The sequence below is a fragment of the Calidris pugnax genome, unplaced genomic scaffold (genome assembly GCF_001431845.1).
Source record: "Calidris pugnax isolate Ruff unplaced genomic scaffold, ASM143184v1 scaffold68, whole genome shotgun sequence".
NCBI lineage: Eukaryota > Metazoa > Chordata > Aves > Charadriiformes > Scolopacidae > Calidris > Calidris pugnax.
The window spans coordinates 240,941-262,518 of NW_015090921.1; the positions used below are offsets into that span (position 1 = coordinate 240,941).

Consider the following 21,578-nt stretch of genomic DNA (forward strand, 5'->3'; position numbering starts at 1 on the left):
CCTGTTTTAAGCCTGTTCCTATCCAAGGAAGCAGGTTGGTTAGATCCAAAGCCAGCTGTGAAAGTAGTTAGGCCGTAGCCGTATCTACTGAAGTTAACATCAAAAGGTCCATTTTAACCACGCTTGGGTTTAGTTAATGTTAATTTATGATTTTTTTTTTGACTGGTCAGTTGTATTTCTCTCCAAGAGGGAAGTTAGCATGGCTTTACCGGCCTTTCACTTTGGGGAACAGCTTCCCTGAGCTGTAGGGTCCAACCGAGCTTGGGATTTTTTGGACTTCCAGGCAGTTTCCAGCATTTAGAGGAACTGAAGTGGTCTTTGTCCCACTCTACCCTCCCAAAGCAGACATGTCCCACCCGTACCTTGGTGTTTCCTTGCCGTCCGGGGAGCGAGGTGTCACATCTCTTCCTCCTCCTCAGGTTTGGAGAGAGTTCCCCGACCGGTTGGTTGGCTATCCGGGCCGCCTGCACCTTTGGGACCACGAAATGAACACAGGGAAGTCAGCATGGCTTTACCGGCCTTTCGCTCTGGGGAGCAGCTTCTCTGAGCTGTAGGGTCCAAGCAAGCTTGGGATTTTTTGGACTTCCAGGCAGTTTCCAGCATTTAGAGGAACTGAAGTGGTCTTTGCCCCACTCTACCCTCCCAAAGCAGACATGTCCCACCCGTACCTTGGTGTTTCCTTGCCGTCCGGGGAGCGAGGTGTCACATCTCTTCCTCCTCCTCAGGTTTGGAGAGAGTTCCCCGACCGGTTGGTTGGCTATCCGGGCCGCCTGCACCTTTGGGACCACGAAATGAACAAATGGAAATACGAATCGGAATGGACCAATGAAGTCTCCATGGTGCTCACCGGAGCGGCGTTTTATCACAAGGTAATACATGACTTGGAGTAGACGACATCGTGAACCTTTTGTGAAAAGCTGGATGTGGTTCTGTCACTGTTCTGGGAGTGTTTTGTGGTGCCAGGATTATGTTTTCTACAACAGTCAGTGAACAGATTACAAACTTTCCCTAAGTCTCTCTCAGTTGCTGCAGAAACAACTAATGTGTCTCTGCCTGTGAAGTAAAACCGTCCATTAACTTACCATCATGAAGGTACCATCATGAACTTTCGGGTGAAGGTACCATCATGAACTTTTGGATGAAGGTATGCTGCCCAGGGAGGTGGTGGAGTCACCATCCCTGGCTGTGTTTAAGGGCCGTTTAGATGCAGTGCTGAGGGACATGGTGTAGGGGATGACTTTGTAGAGTAGGGTAGATGGTTGGACTCGATGATCCCAAGGGTCTCTTCCAACCTAGACGATTCTATGATTCTATGAACTTCCGGATGAAGGTACCATCATGAACTTCCAGAAGAACTCTTGCCAGATTGCTTGACCTGTAACTACACAGTGAATTTTACCTGTAACTACGCAGTGAATTTTACGGTCAACGTAGCTTTGTAGCCAGCAGTTTAAGCAAAGAAGACTGGTTGTAAAGAAGTTGGTGTGCTGGTCAGGAAAGGTGTAATTTTGCAATTAAGCACCCAAAAATTATTTTCTCTCTGCTAAAGTAGTCCTTTGCTGAAGGTAGTATCACAATTTGCCCATAAGCCATCATTAGCTGCCTGCTGTTCAGTGACCAAAATATTTAGAGTCTATTTGTTACCAGCATCTGCATTTAAAATTCTCTTCTTTCCCTCTGTCCTACAGTATTTCAACTACCTTTACACCTACAAAATGCCTGGAGACATCAAGAACTGGGTGGACGCTCATATGAACTGTGAAGATATTGCCATGAATTTTCTTGTGGCGAATGTCACTGGCAAATCAGTCATTAAGGTGGGACTTTGCTGCAGTTTAGCTTTACAAAGCTTAAAACCATGATGTACGTACTCGTATCAATGTATTTTGTAGGCTTCAGTGTATTAACTTCATCCTCCTTTTTCTCTCATTTACCCCTGGTATGGTGTCTTCTTCTCCTTCCAGGGTAGAAAAGCCCTTTTAGTAAAAATTCTCTCTCCTTTTTCTCTCATTTACCCCTGGTATGGTGTCTTCTTCTCCTTCCAGGGCAGAAAAGCCCTTTTAGTAAAAATTCTCTCTCCTTTTTCTCTTATTTAACCCTGGTATGGGGTGGTCTTCTCCTTCCAGGGTAGAAAAGCCCTCTTAGTAAAAATTCTCTCTCGTTTTTCTCTCATTTACCCCTCGTATGGTGTCTTTTTCTCCTTCCAGGGTAGAAAAGCCCTCTTAGTAAAAATTCTCTCTCGTTTTTCTCTCATTTACCCCTCGTATGGTGTCTTTTTCTCCTTCCAGGGTAGAAAAGCCCTCTTAGTAAAAATTCTCTCTCGTTTTTCTCTCATTTACCCCTCGTATGGTGTCTTTTTCTCCTTCCAGGGTAGAAAAGCCCTCTTAGTAAAAATTCTCTCTCGTTTTTCTCTCATTTACCCCTCGTATGGTGTCTTTTTCTCCTTCCAGGGTAGAAAAGCCCTCTTAGTAAAAATTCTCTCTCGTTTTTCTCTCATTTACCCCTCGTATGGTGTCTTTTTCTCCTTCCAGGGTAGAAAAGCCCTCTTAGTAAAAATTCTCTCTCGTTTTTCTCTCATTTACCCCTCGTATGGTGTCTTTTTCTCCTTCCAGGGTAGAAAAGCCCTCTTAGTAAAAATTCTCTCTCGTTTTTCTCTCATTTACCCCTCGTATGGTGTCTTTTTCTCCTTCCAGGGTAGAAAAGCCCTCTTAGTAAAAATTCTCTCTCGTTTTTCTCTCATTTACCCCTCGTATGGTGTCTTTTTCTCCTTCCAGGGTAGAAAAGCCCTCTTAGTAAAAATTCTCTCTCGTTTTTCTCTCATTTACCCCTCGTATGGTGTCTTTTTCTCCTTCCAGGGTAGAAAAGCCCTCTTAGTAAAAATTCTCTCTCGTTTTTCTCTCATTTACCCCTCGTATGGTGTCTTTTTCTCCTTCCAGGGTAGAAAAGCCCTCTTAGTAAAAATTCTCTCTCGTTTTTCTCTCATTTACCCCTCGTATGGTGTCTTTTTCTCCTTCCAGGGTAGAAAAGCCCTCTTAGTAAAAATTCTCTCTCGTTTTTCTCTCATTTACCCCTCGTATGGTGTCTTTTTCTCCTTCCAGGGTAGAAAAGCCCTCTTAGTAAAAATTCTCTCTCGTTTTTCTCTCATTTACCCCTCGTATGGTGTCTTTTTCTCCTTCCAGGGTAGAAAAGCCCTCTTAGTAAAAATTCTCTCTCGTTTTTCTCTCATTTACCCCTCGTATGGTGTCTTTTTCTCCTTCCAGGGTAGAAAAGCCCTCTTAGTAAAAATTCTCTCTCGTTTTTCTCTCATTTACCCCTCGTATGGTGTCTTTTTCTCCTTCCAGGGTAGAAAAGCCCTCTTAGTAAAAATTCTCTCTCGTTTTTCTCTCATTTACCCCTCGTATGGTGTCTTTTTCTCCTTCCAGGGTAGAAAAGCCCTCTTAGTAAAAATTCTCTCTCGTTTTTCTCTCATTTACCCCTCGTATGGTGTCTTTTTCTCCTTCCAGGGTAGAAAAGCCCTCTTAGTAAAAATTCTCTCTCGTTTTTCTCTCATTTACCCCTCGTATGGTGTCTTTTTCTCCTTCCAGGGTAGAAAAGCCCTCTTAGTAAAAATTCTCTCTCGTTTTTCTCTCATTTACCCCTCGTATGGTGTCTTTTTCTCCTTCCAGGGTAGAAAAGCCCTCTTAGTAAAAATTCTCTCTCGTTTTTCTCTCATTTACCCCTCGTATGGTGTCTTTTTCTCCTTCCAGGGTAGAAAAGCCCTCTTAGTAAAAATTCTCTCTCGTTTTTCTCTCATTTACCCCTCGTATGGTGTCTTTTTCTCCTTCCAGGGTAGAAAAGCCCTCTTAGTAAAAATTCTCTCTCGTTTTTCTCTCATTTACCCCTCGTATGGTGTCTTTTTCTCCTTCCAGGGTAGAAAAGCCCTCTTAGTAAAAATTCTCTCTCGTTTTTCTCTCATTTACCCCTCGTATGGTGTCTTTTTCTCCTTCCAGGGTAGAAAAGCCCTCTTAGTAAAAATTCTCTCTCGTTTTTCTCTCATTTACCCCTCGTATGGTGTCTTTTTCTCCTTCCAGGGTAGAAAAGCCCTCTTAGTAAAAATTCTCTCTCGTTTTTCTCTCATTTACCCCTCGTATGGTGTCTTTTTCTCCTTCCAGGGTAGAAAAGCCCTCTTAGTAAAAATTCTCTCTCGTTTTTCTCTCATTTACCCCTCGTATGGTGTCTTTTTCTCCTTCCAGGGTAGAAAAGCCCTCTTAGTAAAAATTCTCTCTCGTTTTTCTCTCATTTACCCCTCGTATGGTGTCTTTTTCTCCTTCCAGGGTAGAAAAGCCCTCTTAGTAAAAATTCTCTCTCGTTTTTCTCTCATTTACCCCTCGTATGGTGTCTTTTTCTCCTTCCAGGGTAGAAAAGCCCTCTTAGTAAAAATTCTCTCTCGTTTTTCTCTCATTTACCCCTCGTATGGTGTCTTTTTCTCCTTCCAGGGTAGAAAAGCCCTCTTAGTAAAAATTCTCTCTCGTTTTTCTCTCATTTACCCCTCGTATGGTGTCTTTTTCTCCTTCCAGGGTAGAAAAGCCCTCTTAGTAAAAATTCTCTCTCGTTTTTCTCTCATTTACCCCTCGTATGGTGTCTTTTTCTCCTTCCAGGGTAGAAAAGCCCTCTTAGTAAAAATTCTCTCTCGTTTTTCTCTCATTTACCCCTCGTATGGTGTCTTTTTCTCCTTCCAGGGTAGAAAAGCCCTCTTAGTAAAAATTCTCTCTCGTTTTTCTCTCATTTACCCCTCGTATGGTGTCTTTTTCTCCTTCCAGGGTAGAAAAGCCCTCTTAGTAAAAATTCTCTCTCGTTTTTCTCTCATTTACCCCTCGTATGGTGTCTTTTTCTCCTTCCAGGGTAGAAAAGCCCTCTTAGTAAAAATTCTCTCTCGTTTTTCTCTCATTTACCCCTCGTATGGTGTCTTTTTCTCCTTCCAGGGTAGAAAAGCCCTCTTAGTAAAAATTCTCTCTCGTTTTTCTCTCATTTACCCCTCGTATGGTGTCTTTTTCTCCTTCCAGGGTAGAAAAGCCCTCTTAGTAAAAATTCTCTCTCGTTTTTCTCTCATTTACCCCTCGTATGGTGTCTTTTTCTCCTTCCAGGGTAGAAAAGCCCTCTTAGTAAAAATTCTCTCTCGTTTTTCTCTCATTTACCCCTCGTATGGTGTCTTTTTCTCCTTCCAGGGTAGAAAAGCCCTCTTAGTAAAAATTCTCTCTCGTTTTTCTCTCATTTACCCCTCGTATGGTGTCTTTTTCTCCTTCCAGGGTAGAAAAGCCCTCTTAGTAAAAATTCTCTCTCGTTTTTCTCTCATTTACCCCTGGTATGGTGTCGTCTTCTCCTTCCAGGGTAGAAAAGCCCTTTAGTTAAAATTCCCTGCTAACTGGGAACAGAGAATTGCTTTTTACCAGTTATTTCTGGTGGTTATTTGAGCTATTTGGATGAGGTCTGAAAAAGGTAATTTAAATGATAGCTCTATATATGTGTGTGTGTGTGTATACACACCCACGCACATACATTTTAACTATTTGAGATCACTGGAGGAAAGAAATTGCCAACTGTCCACAGCTCGCTCTGTCGTGGCCCGGCAACAGCTGATTTATAGGAATGTTAATTGCAAGAATGTTAATTGCGCCATCAGCTTTAAATGAACTTTTTTTTTAATCCCGGAATTAATTTCCTGACATGTTTCGACACGTTTTCAGGTCTGGACCTTCTCTCTGTACATTCATTTCCAAACGTTGTCAACTTGGAATGAGATTTAGAGGCCACCAGGCGTTCCTTCAATTAGCGGGGTCCGTTTTCCTGGCTGTCCATCATCGTTTAACCGGGACTGGCGGCCTCCTTTCCTAGAAAAGTCTTTAGAAGATAAAGCGTGTGGGGTTTTTTTTTTTTTTTGCTGGGAAAAAGTTTTTTGAGCCCTATGAGGGCACGGCAGAGTAATTTGGCACCTCTGGGCAATTCGGGGAGTCTCGCAGAGTTTGCCAGTCAGCTATGAAGTGGAGTGAGCAAAAGAGAGAGCCTGTTGGATTAACGTTCCGGTGAAGTATGGGAAGCTATATTTCATCGCTGTTATGGCTGCAAGAACAAATGGTGTTTATACAGGGACCTTGGCAGTGAGAAAACAGTCATTAAACAGGAATTAAGGAGCTTGTCATCGCCACTTCTTTTCGGTTACAGAAGGGAAAAAAACCCCCTCCAAGCCGTTTTTATTGGGCCCCTGTGAATTTTGCAGGCAGCCGGGCCAGATGGAGCTGAGTGGAGGAATGGAGTGGCTTTTTTCTTCATTTTTTTTTTTCTTTTTCTTTTTTTTTTTTTTTTTTAAACACCCACCCCCCCCCCCTCTCCTTTTGGAGACGGCTCGGCTTACGCTGCAGAAGTATCGCGCCGCTCTCCGTGCAAGGAGATTAATGTCCCTTCTGTTGATATTTGACAATATCTGGCCTGCCTTTTCTGCAGGTGACCCCACGGAAGAAGTTCAAATGTCCAGAATGCACGGCAATTGATGGGTTATCGCTGGACCAGACGCACATGGTGGAAAGGTGAGTTGGCCACCTTTTTATTCCCCTGATTGCCTCCTTATGATCCCTAGAATCTTACCCCGTGTCTCGTTAAATTAGGATCAAAAATGCTGGCTGATTGTATTTCTGTAAATGACTGATTTTTGAAAGAACGTCGCATGGGTTTGATCAGCGTAAGTCGTGCCCACAATGGATGATGTGACGCTGAAAAGTGGACTGCTACAAGAAAGGACTGGAGAAGGGCACATTTTTTTAGCAGCTTTGCTATAAAACCTATAGGACGAGTCTATGAAATTCAGGTTGTTGGGAGTACTCCCAGTAATACCATGTTTCTGTTTTAACATGGAACACCAACTGTAATAAGTGTGAGATTTCTTTTTTTTAAACCAGGCAAGAAGGATGTCAGTTATTAATAATGCTAATATTTTATGTTTGTACATTGCCTTTCCTCCACTAATGCCTTTCCTCCATTGCTTCCACTGATGAAGGGTGTTTGCCTGCACAATTGCATGTTGCATTTTTAACAATAGCAGTATTATTGTATTTTTGTGGGGATTTAGTTTTGAAGTGAAGTATGCATTTGGACAGGCAGTGACTGTTTAGACTGAAATACTGAAAATTGGGAAGCATAAGGGTTGCGATCCTTGCTTGATGGTAAAATGGCTTCCCTGCCTTGACCAAGACACTCAACTTCCCTCTGCCTTGGCTTCTGAATGTGTAAAAAAGGGAAAGTTTCTTTACTTTTACAAAGCTGTTCCCCCCGCCGTGTTTGAAAAGGGCTATCTGACAATAAAGGTAGCTCCTAGTTATTAGGTGGAATTAACCTGAGATCTAGGATTGACAAAATCATTTCACCTTAGGCTTCTTGGGCTATCACATCTCTCCTGCAAATGTGGGGAAAAATAATTTGCAGGCACAGAATGGGATGGGCCAATGGGATGAGGTTCAACAAGGCCAAGTGCTGGGTCCTGCCCTTGGGTCACACCAACCCCCTGCAGCGCTACAGGCTGGGGGCAGAGTGGCTGGAGAACTGCTTGGTGGAAAAGGACCTGGGGGTGTTGGTCACCTGTTGGCTGAACAGGAGCCAGCAGTGTGCCCAGGTGGCCAAGAAGGCCACCAGCATCCTGGCCTGTGTCAGGAACAGCGTGGTGAGTAGGACTCAGGAGGTGATGGTCCCTCTGGACTGAGCACTGGGGAGGACCCGCCTTGAGGGCTGTGTCTGGTTTTGGGCCCCTTTGCACCAAAAAGACATTGAGGTGCTGAGCGGGTCCAGAGAAGGGCAACGGAGCTGGTGAGGGGTCTGGAGCACAAGTCTTGTGAGGAGAGGCTGAGGCCTGAGGGAGCAGGTGTTGAGCCTGGAGAAAAGGAGGCTGAGGGGAGACCTTCTCGCTCTCTCCAACTCCCTGAAAGGAGGGTGTAGCCAGGGGGGGTCGGTCTCTTCTCCCAAGGAACAGGTGATGGGACAAGAGGAAACGGCCTCAAGTTGCACCAGGGGAGGTTCAGGTTGGAGATTAGGAAAAGTTTTTATACGGGAAGGATTATGAAGCCTTGGAATGGGCTGCCCAGGGAAGGGGTTGAGGCACCATCCCTGGAGGTGTTCAAAAGCCGGGTTGACACAGTGCTTAGAGACATGGGTTAGTGATGGGTTTTTTTGGTTTTTTTAATGTTAGGTTAATGGTTGGACTCGATGATCTGAAAGGTCCCTTCCAACCTAAACAATGGTATGATTCTACGATTCTATGATTTCAGATTTGCACTGAAAGATGTATCACGGTTCTCTTACCAGCTCTTTACAATGAGCTTTTTTCTGTCCTTCCCTGCAGTACATGGCAAATTTAAAATGTTGGATATATTCACTGGCCTTTAGTAATGTAAATTCTATCTGTGTGTTGTAATATATGCAGTGAACTAACTCAAACCTGGTTAGTAGGCTGGGGGCTGATTTACAAGAAGAGTGTGTACACGTGTCTGGTGTGTAAACGCACATCACACAACACACACAAACACGTTTATAGTTTGGCTGATTGATTATTAACGAAGCATCACGCTAGGCATTGAAGGGCAAAACCACCAAGGTGAGCACCAAAGGATTTAGACTGGATTTAAAAAAGGAATATGCTAGTCAGATGTAAAACATCCCCCAGGAAGATGGTAAAAATTACTCTGCAGAAAACTTCTTAAGAAAGGGTCTGGAATCTTTGTAAATCTTAAATTTTAGCTGAAGGGGAAGCGCAAGAGGTTGTCCTGTGTCTGGAAGTTCAGCACTGGCTTTACAGGATGGACTACCTGAAGCCAGTTGAGCTTTCCTGTGATCCTACGAGTGCCATTACAACAGCACATAGGAATTTTGGTCACGAACTAGGTTCTCATTAAGGTAAACACAATAAAACCAGCAGATTTAAAAAGGAATATGCTAGTCAGATGTAAAACATCCCCCAGGAAGATGGTAAAAATTACTCTGCAGAAAACTTCTTAAGAAAGGGTCTGGAATCTTTGTAAATCTTAAATTTTAGCTGAAGGGGAAGCGCAAGAGGTTGTCCTGTGTCTGGAAGTTCAGCACTGGCTTTACAGGATGGACTACCTGAAGCCAGTTGAGCTTTCCTGTGATCCTACGAGTGCCATTACAACAGCACATAGGAATTTTGGTCACGAACTAGGTTCTCATTAAGGTAAACACAATAAAACCAGCAGATGAAAAAGTGCCTTTTTGCTCCAAAGTGCATTATGATGTGGGGTAAGGGTCATGTTTCCACGTCTCTAGCAATTCTTGTATCCTCAGCGTAAAGTATCATTGACAGTTTATTGAGAACATCTTTAAACCGTTGCTTGGCTTCTCTGTAGTTTCCAACACTGGAGATAACTGGGTTGTGGGAAATGTTAGTTTGATGGCAAATCCACATTTATTTGCCCGGCCGGAGGAGTACGTCCTGGGATAGAGTCTGGGGGCAGGAGATCTAGGGGGGGATATACAGCTTGGGTGTATTCAGGCTTAATTTTGAAGATCATACTGAAACTTCATGCCTAACACCTTCTTACCCTGTGCTGTTACTATCTACCTTCAATATAAGGGAGTTATTTGAAAATCTGAAAGGGTTTCATGGTTTGTTTGTTGTTTTTTTTTTAATCTTCTAAGCTAGCTATTAATTTTAAGTGGATAATAAACGATAGCAACTCCTAGAACAAATTTTCCTAATTTAGCGGTGACTAAGGCTCTTATGGCTCATAAATATATATATATATATATGTATGTGTATACACACTAGCTATTTTTAGGGTCAGGATAGAAGCTGAATGGAAAAAATGTGTTTATCTTTTATCATATTATAAAAGAATAACTTTGTACAGATAACTTTACAGTGTTGGGTACTGAGAACAATAGCTGGGGTATCGACAAAAAGCCATTATCAGCTTCATGAGCATCTCCCTTCCCCCAAAGTGTCCAACTTCTTTGTCTTTTCTTTATTTACTTCTTTTTTTTTTTCTTGGCATTCCGAAATAGCGAGCAGGTAGTCCGAGCTCATTAATTGCTCGGATATCCAGGGCTCAACCTAGTGTTTATGAAACAAACAGTTTGGCGGGGTTGTCATGGCTGTGTACGACATTTTAGTGTTGGGTTTCAGGGTCAGAAATAGCAGATGGATGCCCAGCAACTGCCTGGGGATTGTTTTGGAAGTGGGAAAGGTTTGAGAAGTCAGTTGGGGAGATCTGACCAGGAGAGACGCGTAACTCCCCGGTTCTGTTGGGCCTTTGGACGCTCTCAGCAGAGACAAAGGAAAGGTTGAACTCTGTCTCTTATTAAGGGATTTATTTATATATATTTTTTTTTCTGATCGATACCGAAGGATATTTACATTTATCTTTTATCATATTATAAAAGAATAACTTTGTACAGATAACTTTACAGTGTTGGGTACCGAGAACAATAGCTGGGGTATCGGCAAAAAGCCATTATCAGTTTCATGAGCACCTACCTTCCCCCAAAGTGTCCAACTTCTTTGTCTTTTCTTTATTTACTTCTTTTTTTTTTTCTTGGCATTCCGAAATAGCGAGCAGGTAGTCCGAGCTCATTAATTGCTCGGATATCCAGGGCTCAACCTAGTGTTTATGAAACAAACAGTTTGGCGGGGTTGTCATGGCTGTGTACGACATTTTAGTGTTGGGTTTCAGGGTCAGAAATAGCAGATGGATGCCCAGCAACTGCCTGGGGATTGTTTTGGAAGTGGGAAAGGTTTGAGAAGTCAGTTGGGGAGATCTGACCAGGAAAAACGCGTAACTCCCTGGTTCTGTTGGGCCTTTGGACGCTCTCAGTAGAAACAAAGGAAAGGTTGAACTCTGTCTTTTATTAAGGGATTTATTTATATTTTTTTTCTGATCGATACCAAAGGATATTTACAGCAAATCATGGGAAAGCCAACAGTGCTGGGTAATTTCTCTGAGAGAAATAAAGACTTTAGTCCCTAGGGTAATCAAGCTCCATCATTAAAATATATTAACTAAAGAATCATAGAATCATAGAATCATAGAATTGCCCAGGCTGGAAGGGACCTCCAAAGGCCATCTAGTCCGACCTCCCCGCAGTCAGCAGGGACACCCCCAACTAGACCAGGTTGCCCAGGGCCTCGTCGAGCCTCTCCTTGAATATCTCCAGGGAAGGGGCCTCAACCACCTCCCTGGGCAACCTGTTCCAGTGCTCCACCACCCTCACAGTGAAGAACCCTCTCCTCATCTCCAGTCTAAATCTGTTCCCCTCCAGCTTGAAGCCATTGCCCCTCGTCCTGTCACTACAGGCCTTTCTAAACAGGCTCTCCCCAGCCTTCCTGTAGGCTCCCTTCAGGTACTGGAAGGCTGCTATTAGGTCTCCCTGGAGCCTCCTCTTCTCCAGAAAAGAAAGCTTTTGAAGCAAGAAATCCCCTTCTTGCCCTAGGTTAGCCTTTCCATCAAGTCACAGCAGAAGCTGTAGGAGGATCCCATAATCCCTGCGTATTTACAGGTGCTATTTAAGTAGCAACAAGTTTTCTGCCTTGAGCATCTTTGCATCTGGCTCTCAAAAATGGAGAACTCTGTAAAATGCCTGTTTTTTACAGGCAACTGCCTGTTCAGTAAATACAAGGAAGGGCTGAGCTGCTCCTGCTTTGTGCCTTATTTAGGACACGTAAATATTTGTTAGAGTCAGAACAGGAAGCCATCCACTTAGGAGGTAAGAGTTGGCCAAAGGCTGCAGGTGCAGAGTCATCCTGCCAAAAAATATTTGGGTTACAAGGGGGAACTGCCCATTAGGAGAAGCCTTAACAGACATGAAGCTCCCCGGGTCTGCCAGGGACAACGGGGCTCTCCATTTCTCCGTTCATACAATTTTAAGTCCTTGTTGAGCACAGCTGATGTTGGTTGTCAACGGAGCAAGATAAAAAATGAGGAGTTCTTGGACGCAAACATGCCTCTCTTAGTACAAATTTGCAAAAGTAGCGACATAGCCAAGAAAAACACCTTCCCTCCATGTTAAGATGACACGTTATGTTCTCTTGGCTACCCAACTTTGAATGTTTAATGTTCTAGATAGCCTTTCTGATTTATATTGTCCCAAAGTGGTAAAGGCTTTGGAATTCAAGTGATTTAGTTGCGTGCAGGAGATGAAATTTTGGGCAAGAGGCGATTTACCTTCAAACACATTTTGTGGCTTGTGTATGACATTTCTTTCATCTTAAAAAGCCTGTTTCTCATCTTTGAGTTTATTTCCTGAGGACTTTTTCGATTCAGCCAGAGTGCTTAGAACTTACTGGTTTTTCCATTTTTCACTTTTTCATTTCTTTAACAGCAAAGTGGTTTCTTGGTGGTTAAAGCTGTCATACCAGTATGCTCAAATGGTCTTGCCACCAGAGTGAAGTTTATCTGTAGGAGGATTCCATCTTGATATTTTCTTATAAGGCCTCATCTTTGGTTGGAGCGTATGGCCTCTGGAGGGGAGAGAGGTCAATTTTTGTCTCCCCTACCCATTTAGTTTTGTCTTTTGCTCTGAGGGTGCCGCTTAGTTGTGGTTGGACAATGGCTGCTCTGACGTGGCCACCTGCCCGCCGGGCAGCAGCCCGAGATAACGAATTCATTTCACACCGGCCACCCAGCAGCTGTTGCATTACAATGTCCTTCAGTCATCACTGACAGAGGCAGGATTTGAACCAGTTAGACCAGGAGGATTCTTATATTCCAGAAGCCAGTGAGGGCCAGCAGCTGTGCAAACTTCTCACACGCACGTAGCTCGGCGCACCTCCCTCCTCGCCGGCCAAGTCTCTGCTTTTCCTGCCACCAGGCTTCTCCAAGACGCACAACGTGGGTCATCGGTAGCCACGTTTCTCAGGAGGAGCAGATGTGGAAGTGTGAGAATCACAGGACTTGAAGGTATCTCCCGTTGAGTATCTCCTGGAGGCAACAGAAGCTGCTTAGCTTCTCTGAGAATCACAGGACTTTAAGGTATCTCCCGTTGGGTATCTCCTGGAGGCAACAGAAGCTGCTTAGTGTTCCTGGAGAAAACGCTCAGTTACAGAATCACAGAATCTTCATGGTTGGAAAGGACCTCTGAGATCACCGAGTCCAACCACACACACACACAAAAAAACCCCAACCCCAAATCTGGGGCACTAAAGCCTGCCCTGAAGTGCTACATCTGCACGTTTCTTAAATACCTCCAGGGATGGTGACTCCACCACCTCCCTGGGCAGGCTGTTCCAGTGCCTGACCACCCTCTCAGGAAAGTCATTCTTCCCAAGATCTAATCTAAACCTCCCTGCCCCAACTTCAGACCATTTCCTCTGCTCCTGTCGTTATTTCCTTGGGAGAAGAGGCCAACCCCTACCTCTCTCCACCCTCCTTTCAGGGAGTTGTAGAGGGCAATGAGGTCTCCCCTCAGCCTCCTCTTCTCCAAACTGAACATGCCCAGTTCCCTCAGCCTCTCCTCGGATGACTTGTTCTCCAGACCCCTCCCCAGCTTGGTGGCTCTCCTCTGGACACGCTCCAGCACCTCAATGTCCTTCTTATGTGAAGGGGCCCAGAACTGACCACAGCCCTCGAGGTGAGGCCTCACCAGTGCCCAGTCCAGAGGCACCATCATTTCCTCCTCTGCCTGTTGTTATAAACTTTCTGTGCCCAAATCTCACCCTCTGGGTGGTTCATCTCCTTGTTGCAGACCTTGAGCTGCTACTTGGGTCTCTCTGCTTCCGTCCTGCCTGATGCTGTTTGAGATCTGTGCTACCCTGGAGCACATAGTGCCCGTGCCAGCTCTGGAGGTTGCTTCCCACTACACACCATTTCCTCTTACGCGCTGAATCCCTTTTCATTTCTTTCCTAGTCCAAAGATTTGACTCTGGAGGCAAGAAGAAGTATGAGGGGGTGAGAAGGTAGCCGAAAGTGAAATAAGGTGGTTGAGTCACCGTCCCTGGATGTGTTTAAGGGCCGTTTAGATGCGGTACTGAGGGACATGGTGTAGGGGAGGACTTTGTAGAGTAGGGGAGATGGTTGGACTCGATGATCCCAAGGGTCTCTTCCAACCTCAATGATTCTGATTCTATGATTCTATGAAATGCATTTACCTGCGTTACATGTTTTATTCAAGTCTCACCTGTCTGAAGTAGTTTTCTGACACTTTTCTCAGGCCAGAAAATGGCCTGAAATCTGCCCGTTAAAGCTTGAAACCGCTGGGAAGGGCTGTTAGCGTTTGAACAGCCCAGGCTTTGTGTTCTCCACTCGCTCACTCTGGTCAGGGAGGGAGCCAGGGGATGATGGCTCAGAGGGCTGAGGAATTAATTTTGAAAACCGCTCTTGCCGTCCCATCTACTTCAAAAGAGCGTTTGGGGCAGCGTTGAGCAGTCCCCGTCACAAAACTGTCACACTCAGTTGGTGTGATTGAGCGGGTCTGGTGAGGAAAATGATCCTGGAGCCTGAGTGACCCCCTAACCCTTCGAAGGGGTCGGGAGAGGGGTGCAGTGATTGGAAAGGGAGAGAGAGACCTGCTCTGGGACCGCCTGCAGCTGAGCCTGAGTACTCATTTCTTTCTTATTTTCTTGTTTTCCCTTTCCAACGGCAAAAGGAACGTGACCCTCTCTCCCGTAGCTGTCTTCTGTTACGTGTCGGGGGGCTGTCGTCACGATCCTTGGTGTCTGAAGGTCTTAAAAGCCATTTTATGAAGTCCACGGCTGACGTTAGCTGAGGTGACCCCAGTGTTCCTCTGCCTTTGGTTCCGCCACGGAGTTAAAGGAGCGATGGGAGGTTCAACATCCGTTTGCTTGGGGTTTTGGAGCACATGGCTCTTCCCTTCCGCAGCGTTGCTGACACCTGAGGTTATTAAAAGTGAAAGCCATCAAACGGGTCCCCCCATCTTTCTTTGTGCTGACGCGATGCCTCGCTGCTCAGTCGCTCCTTATTTAGACAAGGAAAATAAGCTAATTGGTTTCATTTTCTAGTTTTCACTCCGTTTCACCCCTAAGTTACAATCAGCGCTGCCCGTACACCGAGGCATGTTTATTTTTGTGGGAAAAGACAGAGCTTCTGAAGAAGCCTGATAAAACCCAGCCTTTTTTTCTTTTTTCTTTTTTTTTTTTTTTCCTCCTTTTCAGAACTCCCATTTTCACAAGGGCTCGCTTTTTTTTTTTGCGAAACCGTCGTTACGAGCCAAATTGACCCAACAGTGGCCCTTTAAGAGACATGTTGGCAGTTAATCTGTTCTGGTTTACAGCATGTACATTGCTTGAAGAATGACTGGAATTCTAAGGGGGAGGGAGAAGGGAAGCTTTGACCTCCATGTGCACATGTGCTGCTGCCAGCATCCCCTTGCTCGTCTCTGTGATTAAATGGATAAATCAAAGAACACCACCTTCTTTTCAGTTCTCTCTGCAGTGGGGCTCTCTTTTTAGACGCTGCCTGAAATGCTTCCAGGCGCAGAGAGGGAAGGTTTCTACTGGTTATATTGGTGTGGGAGCTGGTAGCCAGCCAGCCCAGTTGTTGGGGCTCTTAATTAACGCTGCTTTTCTTTCCCCTTTTCACCAGATCTGAATGCATCAATAAGTTCGCCTCCGTTTTCGGGACCATGCCTCTGAAGGTGGTGGAGCACCGCGCTGACCCCGTCCTCTACAAAGATGACTTTCCTGAAAAACTGAAGAGCTTTCCCAATATTGGCAGCTTGTGAAGGAAGAGGTGAGACAAAACCTGAGCGACGAAAAAGTTGGCCAGAAAGGTGCTATGGGGAACATAAGGCCCTGAAGACAAAAGTCGCTGGAGAACAGGTTACACCTGAGGCAGATGGGAATTAATGTTTTCCTCTGGTATGCTATCTTCCCTTTACGTTGCTCAAAGATGTCATGGAAAGCTGAACAACTGCTCCTCCGGTGCTCCCAGAGGATTGAATCTATTCATGGGTCCTCCCAGAAATGGCAGGCACGGGCTTTTCTCCAAAGGAGGCTGTGCACTTGGAAGAATAAAACCAGAATCTCGCTCTCTTGTGGGCTGACTGGCATGACTGCCCTCTTCTATCAAATAATCTGCTGGAGTTCTCTGATTTGTAAGCATCCATCCTTTCAAAGCAATTGCCTGCAGTGTATGGCTGCTCTCTTTTGGGAGAAGCTCATTGCCCGTGCAGTTGGTTGAGCCTCTGGCTTTTGAGCTTAATCGTTGTCTTAAGTAACTGTGTAACAAATCATCTTTTTTTTAAATTTTTTTCTTTCCTGCATAATGAGATGAATGTTTATTTTTTTACAACATCAGCAGCAAAAAAAATCTGTCTGTCCTCACGTGGTTTAAACGAATGTTTATTTTTTTACAGCATCAGCAGCAAAAAATCTGTCTGTCCTCACGTGGTTTAAAGGGCAAAGCGGTTTGTTGCTTAAATTATTTTGATGCAAAGGGAGACATACAGCAGCTGGGAGGATGGTTCCCCCTTCCAGGCAGAGACCTGTGGGATAGAGCTCCAATTGCTTCCCCTCTTCTGCCTAAATCTCAGGTTTTCCACCTCCTCCATGCAGGAGGCAGTGACTCTGTTGAAAGAAAAGATGTAACTTTCAGCCTTGCTGTATTTTTATTATTTTTTTTTAATTTTCGTTATCAGAACAGTTACAGTTTTACATTGCAGGCACGCGCAGAACCAGGGCTATGAAGCAGGATTTTCCACATCTGAATCCTCTTCAGCAAAGCGGGGTGGTGTAGTACTGATTTGTAAAACACTTTGTAAATTTACAGAAATTCCCAGTTACAGCTTCAATGTGCCAGGGATACAGGCACCCTATTAATGCACATTTACAGACTCCCCTAAGTTACCGTTGCTGGAAAAACTCCTGGATCTTGGCTTGTAATTTAACTAAGGGACCCGCTGCCACTGAAATGTACAGCTTAGGCTTTTGGAGAAGCTTTACATTTCTTAAGAGCATTGGGATTTTTTCTCAATGCTGAAAATTAACTTGAAATAGAAAATGTAAAGCAGCAAAATTAGAAATAAAATTGCCCAGACTGTTCTCTCTTGCCCTTCGATATGAAAGGTGATCCCAAGTTCGGGCTGAGAAAGGAATCTCTGTCCCAGCTCCGCTGATAAAACGTTTGTTACCAGGTAAGGGGGAATCTCACTGTCTTTTGAAACCTCCCTTGCTGCCCGTTACAGACACATCCTACTCGATGGGCTCTTTTTCTGTTCCACCACGAGCAACCTTATTCCTCCCCGTTTTGCCAAACCCCCCCCCAAACAATAGGACAAGTGTTAGGCATCACGGTTCACCCCCTCTCCTAAGCTGGATAGGCAGCGGTGACAGAAACCAAATGAAAGTCAGGCTGGAAACAGGAAACATCTGCTCCTATTTGTCTCACCCCCACTAAGACTTATCTTCTTGCCCCTGCGCCGTGGTGGATGTGCTGGGAATGAAAATCATATTGGAACAATAGCTCCGAGGGGATGCTTCGCTTCATAACTCCCCTGGGATCTGCCTGGAAACTGCCCCGGCCGCTTCTCTGGGAATGTTTAATTGCCAGGCAATGTTTTTTTTCCCTCCAGTCTGCCTCCCATTCCCTCCTTGCTGTGGGGAGGGGGTGTCGGGGTGCTGGGAGGACGGCCGCTGCGGTGACAACTTCTGTCTGCAACGGTGGGTGTCAGCGGATAAAAGAAGGGTCGTCGCTCGTTCTTTCTCCTTTGCAGCCTCTCAGGTTCATTCACATCAACTTTCTTTCTGATATCTGTGATTTCTGATTCTATTAGGATCTTCCTCTATTGTGTCCAGTTCTGGGCACCTCAATCCAAGAGAGATCTGGAGGTGCTGGAGCGAGTGCAGAGGAGGGCAACGAAACTAGTGAAGGGCCTGGAAGACAAATCATATGAAGAACAGCTGAAGGAGCTGGGACTGTTTAGTGTGAGGAAGAGGAGGCTGAGGGGAGACCTCATCACTCTCTACAACTACTTGAAAGGACACTGTAGAGAGGTTGGTGCTGGTCTCTTCTCACAGGTAATTAACAATAGAACGAGAGGGAACGGCTTCAAGCTCCAACAGGGGAGGTTTAGACTGAACATTAGGAAGGAATTTTTCACTGAAAGAGTGGTTGGGCATTGGAACAGGCTGCCCAGGGAGGGGGTGGAGTCACCATCCCTGGATGTGTTTAAGGGCCGTTTAGATGGGGTACTGAGGGACATGGTGTAGGGGAGGACTTTGTAGAGTAGGGGAGATGGTTGGACTCGATGATCCCAAGGGTCTCTTCCAACCTCAATGATTCTATGATTCTCTTGATGGATGTCCTGGTGCTGGAGCATCGGGAGATACCGGCGTATTTCCCCTGGAGAATTTCTCTTTGAAAGGGTGGCTGTGACAACGCAGTCGTCACCTCAGTTTGGGCTGTTCTTTTGGGGCCAATCTCAGCCTGGCAGAGCTTATAACTGAGTTGAATCTCTTCCTTTCACAGAGCTGTGAAGCTGCCGTGATTCCTTGGTTCTTTCTCAGCCAGTAAAAAATACACATTTTGCACAGAGGATTTGAAATAGTCGGTGGCATATTTTTAGGTGGAAGCAGCCCAAACAACCCTCCTAAACTGATCTATAGTCCCGGGTCAGGAAAAAGGCAGCAGATCCTTGTGCCTCCATCCCAAAGCATCCGAGTGGATTCCCCTTCCACAAAGTGCCCAATTCCTCGGGGTTTGTCATTTTTGGCATTTTACAGTTGCTTTTACAGGGCCGTCTCATTCAGGTGGTGATTCGTCTCCGGTTTGTGCCAGGGAGAAAATTGGGCAACTGACTGTAGAAAATAAATACAGAAATAAAATAAAATGGCCTCCTTCCCCCTCCGGGTTTATAATTGTGATGTTCTTGATGCAAAATCTGTAAAGGTAAGATGCAAAGGTTTATAATTGTGATGTTCTTGATGCAAAATCTGTATGTCTGATTTGGAACGGCTTTGTGGTCAGTCTTTAAATTAAGACCATTGTTAATTTTTCATCGCATATATGTTCTTAAAAAAAAAAAAAAAAAAAGGTTAATATTGGTATATTAAAAGGTAAATCCAAGGAGTGTTTGTTGTATTTCGCTTCCGGAGCTGCACAAGGAAACGTGGATAGGTTTTAGAAGGGAGAATTGGGGTGAGAGGCTGTTTTGGTACATAAATCTGCGTTAAACTTAAATATCCACGGCGCACTCTGGAAAGATCTGTCGATGTTTTGTCTTTCCCATGGCTGGAGCTGGAGGGTTGTCTTTGAAGTAGAAGTTGGCTCTGCACGAATTCATCCCCGTCACCTTTTTGGAGAGCGTAGTTGTTACTCTAATTTTCTGCCAAGGCTTGACAGTAGCATTTATCTTGGAGAAATAGGGAACAGATCCTGTCTCTCTCGGTGAAGAGACAGCAAAGGTTGAAGAATTGTGCTTTGGAGAGAAGAGCTTTGGTGGAGCCGTTGAGGTGGTGGACATCAGGGTGGTGGCAGCTCTCTCTTGCTTCCAGCAGCGCTGCGGCTTGGTCCCTGGGACAGGAGGTCCCACCTCCTGCTCTTCAACCTCCTGCCAGCTGTTGTGCTGCCACTGGTGCGGTTCAAATATGCTTTCTCTCTGCCAGTTATCAATTCCAGGGCCTTGGAGGTGCAGAAATCAAAATAAGTAAGTGCAAGGTGGGATTTAAGAGCTGCTCGGGGCTCCTGACTCGTTCTGCTTTTAGGTTGGATCAGTGAACGTTGAGCAGTCTGGAAAAAATGCTGTATTGAAAGAGGTGAAAATGAATTCAGGTGGGGGATTTTGATGTTAAAATACCTTCAAAATTTGCCATGTGTGCCCTCCGTAATGAACGTCTGGTGTCCTGGGGACTCCTCACGGGTAGAGCACCTTTTGATCAGGAAAACTCTCACAATCAGCTTAATTAGTACTGCCTAAATGTGGCCAGACCTTTCACAGGAACACAGGAAAGAGAAGCTAAAATTGATGGTTCTGATGAGAAAAGGGGATTTGAATGCTCCAACCAGAGATCAGCCAGAGGGAGCACGGCTTTTTTTTGGTCATTCTTCTTAAAGACTTGCATGTTGAAATTTTACCAAGGCTGCTGCAAAGCATGTTCTTCTGTGAACTAAAATGTGAACTGCAGGTATTTCTTGCGATCGTGGATGGTCTCCTCCACGTGCTTAACTCAAGGGGCAAAAAAAAAAAAAGAACATTCTGCAAAGTTGTGTTAGATGGTGCTAGAAAGTGAGCTGGTCCATCTGCCAACTTCAGTCTGGTCCTGAGGAGTTGGGGAGATGAAAGTAGTAGGTTGTAGAGAGAGGTGGGATTTGCTTAGCAGGAAAATCAGCTACAGCACTTTCCATAGAATGATAGAACAGTTCAGGTTGGAAGGGACCTTAAAGCCCATCCAGTTCCACCCCCCTGCCCTGGGCAGGGACCCCTCCCACCAGACCAGGTTGCTCCAAGCCCCATCCAGCCTGGCCTTGAACCCCTCCAGGGATGGGGCAGCCACAGCTTCTCTGGGCAACCTGGGCCAGGCTCTCACCACCCTCACACCAAAGAATTTCATCCTAATCCCTAATATAAATCTCCCCTCTTTCAGTTTAAAACCATTCCCCCTCGTCCTAGGGCTCCCCTCCCTGATCCAGAGTCCCTCCCCATCTCTCCTGGAGCCCCTTGAGGGACTGGAAGGGGCTCTAAGCTCTTCCTGGAGCCTAAAGTAAAGCCCTTTTGCTCCACTGTTGGCTGGTGGATCCTTCAGCTGTACCTCATGCTGTTGGGAGTGCACATGGGGCTGTGCAGCTTCTTTTTGTGCCACTTGCCACCTTGATGAGCACAATAAGTTGAGCTTCACGGTCTTTCTGCTTGAGGAAGGTCCACCTCTTACCCGTTCCTGGAGATGAGCAAGTGGAGAGAAGCTGTGAGACCTTGGGAGCTGGGTGGGTAAAACCAGGATAGAAGACCAGTATCCCAAGCTTGGTTTTAGCGGAACGGCCGCCCTTTGTCTGAACTTTTGGGGTGGGTTGTGGGGTTTTTTTGGAGTTTTGGGTAGCTCAGTACCAAGGTAGAGGACCGTTAGCCTTGACTCTGGGCGTGCTTCAGCCCGCCCTGGCGCAAAGCCACTGGGAGACGTTCCTGCTGGTGCTCTCTGTGTAATTTCAGCCCGATGGGAAGGGCTGGAACGCAGTCCCCCCACCTCTGCTCATCTTCAGGATTCCCCCGTCTGCAGCAAAGGGAGTTGTGTTTCCCATTAAAGGATAAGAGTGACAATCGGGGCAATTAAGCAGAGTGGCGCGGAGTTAGCAGCGCGCCGGGAGTTTTCCGACCCGGAGTGGGGCACCTCAAAGGTTCTCCCACCGAGGTTGCCTGTTTGTTGTCTTCATTTGTCTGGAATTCTCCTCCAAATTTCCTTTATTCCTTTTAAATGCCTGTTTACTCATGTGTGTTTGGGTCCCACCAACCCCCTGCAGCGCTACAGGCTGGGGGCAGAGTGGCTGGAGCTGCCTGGCAGAGAAGGACCTGGGGGTGTTGGTGGACAGTCGGCTGAACATGAGCCAGCAGTGTGCCCAGGTGGCCAAGAAGGCCACCAGCATCCTGGCCTGTGTCAGGAACAG

At 45.6% G+C, this 21,578-nt stretch overlaps 1 protein-coding gene across 1 annotated transcript in view; it reads left to right on the forward strand.

Annotated features, from left to right (window-relative positions):
- The window catches only part of EXT2 (exostosin glycosyltransferase 2), a 116,914-nt gene extending 100,666 nt beyond the window's left edge, over nucleotides 1-16,248 (forward strand). The window contains exons 15-18 of the mRNA XM_014950145.1: nucleotides 726-869; nucleotides 1,689-1,817; nucleotides 6,478-6,560; nucleotides 15,570-16,248. Coding sequence (XP_014805631.1) covers nucleotides 726-869; nucleotides 1,689-1,817; nucleotides 6,478-6,560; nucleotides 15,570-15,708 — 495 coding nt within the window. The 3' untranslated portion in view covers nucleotides 15,709-16,248. The remainder of the gene's footprint in view (nucleotides 1-725; nucleotides 870-1,688; nucleotides 1,818-6,477; nucleotides 6,561-15,569) is intronic.
- The last annotated feature ends 5,330 nt before the right edge of the window (nucleotides 16,249-21,578 follow it).